Here is a 2718-nt window from a genome sequence, read left to right on the forward strand (position 1 = left end):
TCTGACTCAACTCAACTCAGTTCACTGGAACTTCTATACATGCCTGTTAGGTACCCGGCCCTGTGTGAGATGCTTTACATTCATTATCTCACTGAATCCTTGCAGGTTTCCCCATTGCCCAGATGAGAAAACCGAGGCTCAGAGAGGTGAAGAATCAGCACAGTAAAGGAGTTCACCCTCTCTGTTCTTTCCACACCAAACTCTCCCCCAAGGATACCAAGGCTCTCCTTTCCCAGGTCTTAACTCCTAAGGAAAAATGTCCTCCCAGGAAATGTGAAAGTCCATAATTAGTTGCCCTTTGGATCAGGGGACTTTTCTGCCCATTCCATTTTCTCTTTTCCTCCCCAGGACACTGGAAAGGAAAATGCAGATATAGTCATAAAATTTTTAATCCTTGGCCAGACACTAAACTAAATGCCATCCTCATTCATTTAACAAATAATTATTGAGCATCTGCTATGTGCCAGGGAATGTTCTCAGTACTGTGGATACAAAAGTGAATAAGACAGACCAGACTCCTGTCTTTGTAAGGGCAAACTTGCAATAACTTCTCAGTGTTCAAAATAAAGGTTTTGAGAAGTTATGTGACTTGTCCAAGGTCTAACAGCGACTTTGTTTCAATTAGGATTGAAACCCAAGTCTACCTGACGTCTGGTGCTTTCTCTTTCCATGATGGCCTCTCATCTCCCTCTTGCTTTGCCTCTCCTCAAGTCTCTGTCCAGCAGGATGAGCTCAGAGAATGTCACCTGGGCCAGGGTTGCCCCTGTTGAATTCATCCTCCTGGGCATCACGGATCGCTGGGACCTGCGTGTGACCCTCTTCTTGATCTTCTTGCCCATCTACATGGTGAGCCTGCTGGGAAACATGGGCCTGGTGCTGCTGATCCATGGGAATGCCCGGCTCCACACCCCGATGTACTTCTTCCTGGCCAACCTCTCCCTTCTGGATGCCTGCTATTCCTCAGCCATTGGCCCCAAGATGTTAGTGGACTTGCTGCTGCCCCGTGCCACCATCCCGTATGCAGCCTGTGCCCTCCAGATGTTTATCTTCGCGGGGCTGGCTGATGCAGAGTGCTGCCTGTTGGCCGCCATGGCCTATGACCGCTATGTGGCCATCGGGAACCCGCTTCTCTATACAACGGTTATGTCACCACGTCTGTGCTTGGCCTTGCTGGGGGCATCAGGCCTGGGAGGGGCAGTGAGTGCCTTTATCCACACAACTTTCACCTTCCACCTGAGCTTCTGCCGCTCCCGGGAGGTCAACAGCTTCTTCTGTGACATCCCTCCACTACTGGCCATCTCATGCGATGACACCAGTCTCAACGAAGTCCTCCTCTTCGCCGTCTGTGGCTTCATCCAGACAGCCACGGTGTTGGCCATCGCTGTGTCCTACGGCTTCATCGCGGGGGCTGTGGTCCGCATGCGATCGGCCGAGGGCCGCCTGAGGGCAGCCTCTACCTGTGGCTCCCACCTCACAGCTGTGGCCATGCTATATGGGACCCTCATCTTCATGTACCTGCGTCCCAGCTCCAGCTATGCCCTGGACACAGACAAGATGGCATCTGTGTTCTACACCCTTGTCATTCCAGCTCTCAACCCCCTCATCTACAGCCTCCGCAACCAGGAGGTCAAGGAGACCCTGAGGCGGACCCGGAGTCGATTCTGCTGTCCAGGGAGGGGTACCAGGGACTGGTCCCAGGAGGCTGGTTAAGTCTGACTATGGAAAGACTAGGACACTCTGTCCCATCACCACAGGAATGAAATAGCTGTTCTGATTTGGATGTCTTCTGTCATTGTTTAAGGGATTATCAAGGGGGAAATGGAAGCATCCAGGAGGGAGACAGGAAGCCATGAGTATTCTATGGCTAGCCCTAGAGCGTGAATCGAGACCAGGTTAATGTTTCTATGGAGCTCCCTGAGGGTCCTCAATGTTCAAAATATAAAAGTTCCCAGATGTTACCGGGTAACGTAAAATAGCATTATTTGCCACCTAAAGAAGAAGCTCATTGGAGCTGGGGCTGTAGCTAAGGGGCAGAGCACTTGCCTAGTATGTGTGAGGCACTGGGTTTGATTCTCAGCACTGCATATAAATAAAGGCCCATCAATGTCTAAAAACAAAATTTTTTTTAAGTTACATTGTTTTAAAAAGAAGAGGAGGAGGAGGAGGAGGAGGAGGAGGAGGAAGCTGATCCCCAGAAAGGCTAAGTGAGAGCTGTGTGGTCTCCAGGTATTCCTAGATTCTCATGGCCAGTGAGTATGCTCTGAACTCCTTGACCACAGGAGGGTAGCCTCAGAAACCACTCATGCCAGAGTGAATTGATGAAGCAAACATTCCACCCTTGTGTATTTCACATCTCAGGAAAATGGCTGAGTGGTTGCAGGACAAACAGAAGCTCATTCCTTAAAATTACTGCACTTGGGTTTGGATTTGGCCAAGGTCACACTAATTCATGCTCATGGTGGAGGTTAATTAAAATCTGCATTATGATTATAGTTAGAATAGGGTTGGAATTATGGTTATAATAGCCTTCAGGTTGTGGCTACCAGTTGAAGAGCTTAGGGTTAAGGTTAGAATTAGGCATTAATCAGGTAATTATGGATGGATTAAAATTATGAAAATTGTATGATTCAGATTGGTTTTTTATTAGTAGCAAATATAGGATAAATTTAGGAGTCAGAGTTTGGATAAAATTAAGACTGGTTGGAAAAGTTGCAAATA

At 48.2% G+C, this 2718-nt stretch overlaps 1 protein-coding gene across 1 annotated transcript; it reads left to right on the forward strand.

Moving 5' to 3' along the window:
• The first annotated feature begins 726 nt into the window (after positions 1-726).
• Positions 727-1710, forward strand: Or5c1 (olfactory receptor family 5 subfamily C member 1). Its single transcript, XM_034636063.2, has one exon. The coding sequence runs from the start codon at positions 727-729 to the stop codon at positions 1708-1710; it is 984 nt and encodes a 327-aa protein (XP_034491954.2).
• The last annotated feature ends 1008 nt before the right edge of the window (positions 1711-2718 follow it).

This window comes from Marmota flaviventris, chromosome 13 (assembly GCF_047511675.1).
Source record: "Marmota flaviventris isolate mMarFla1 chromosome 13, mMarFla1.hap1, whole genome shotgun sequence".
NCBI lineage: Eukaryota > Metazoa > Chordata > Mammalia > Rodentia > Sciuridae > Marmota > Marmota flaviventris.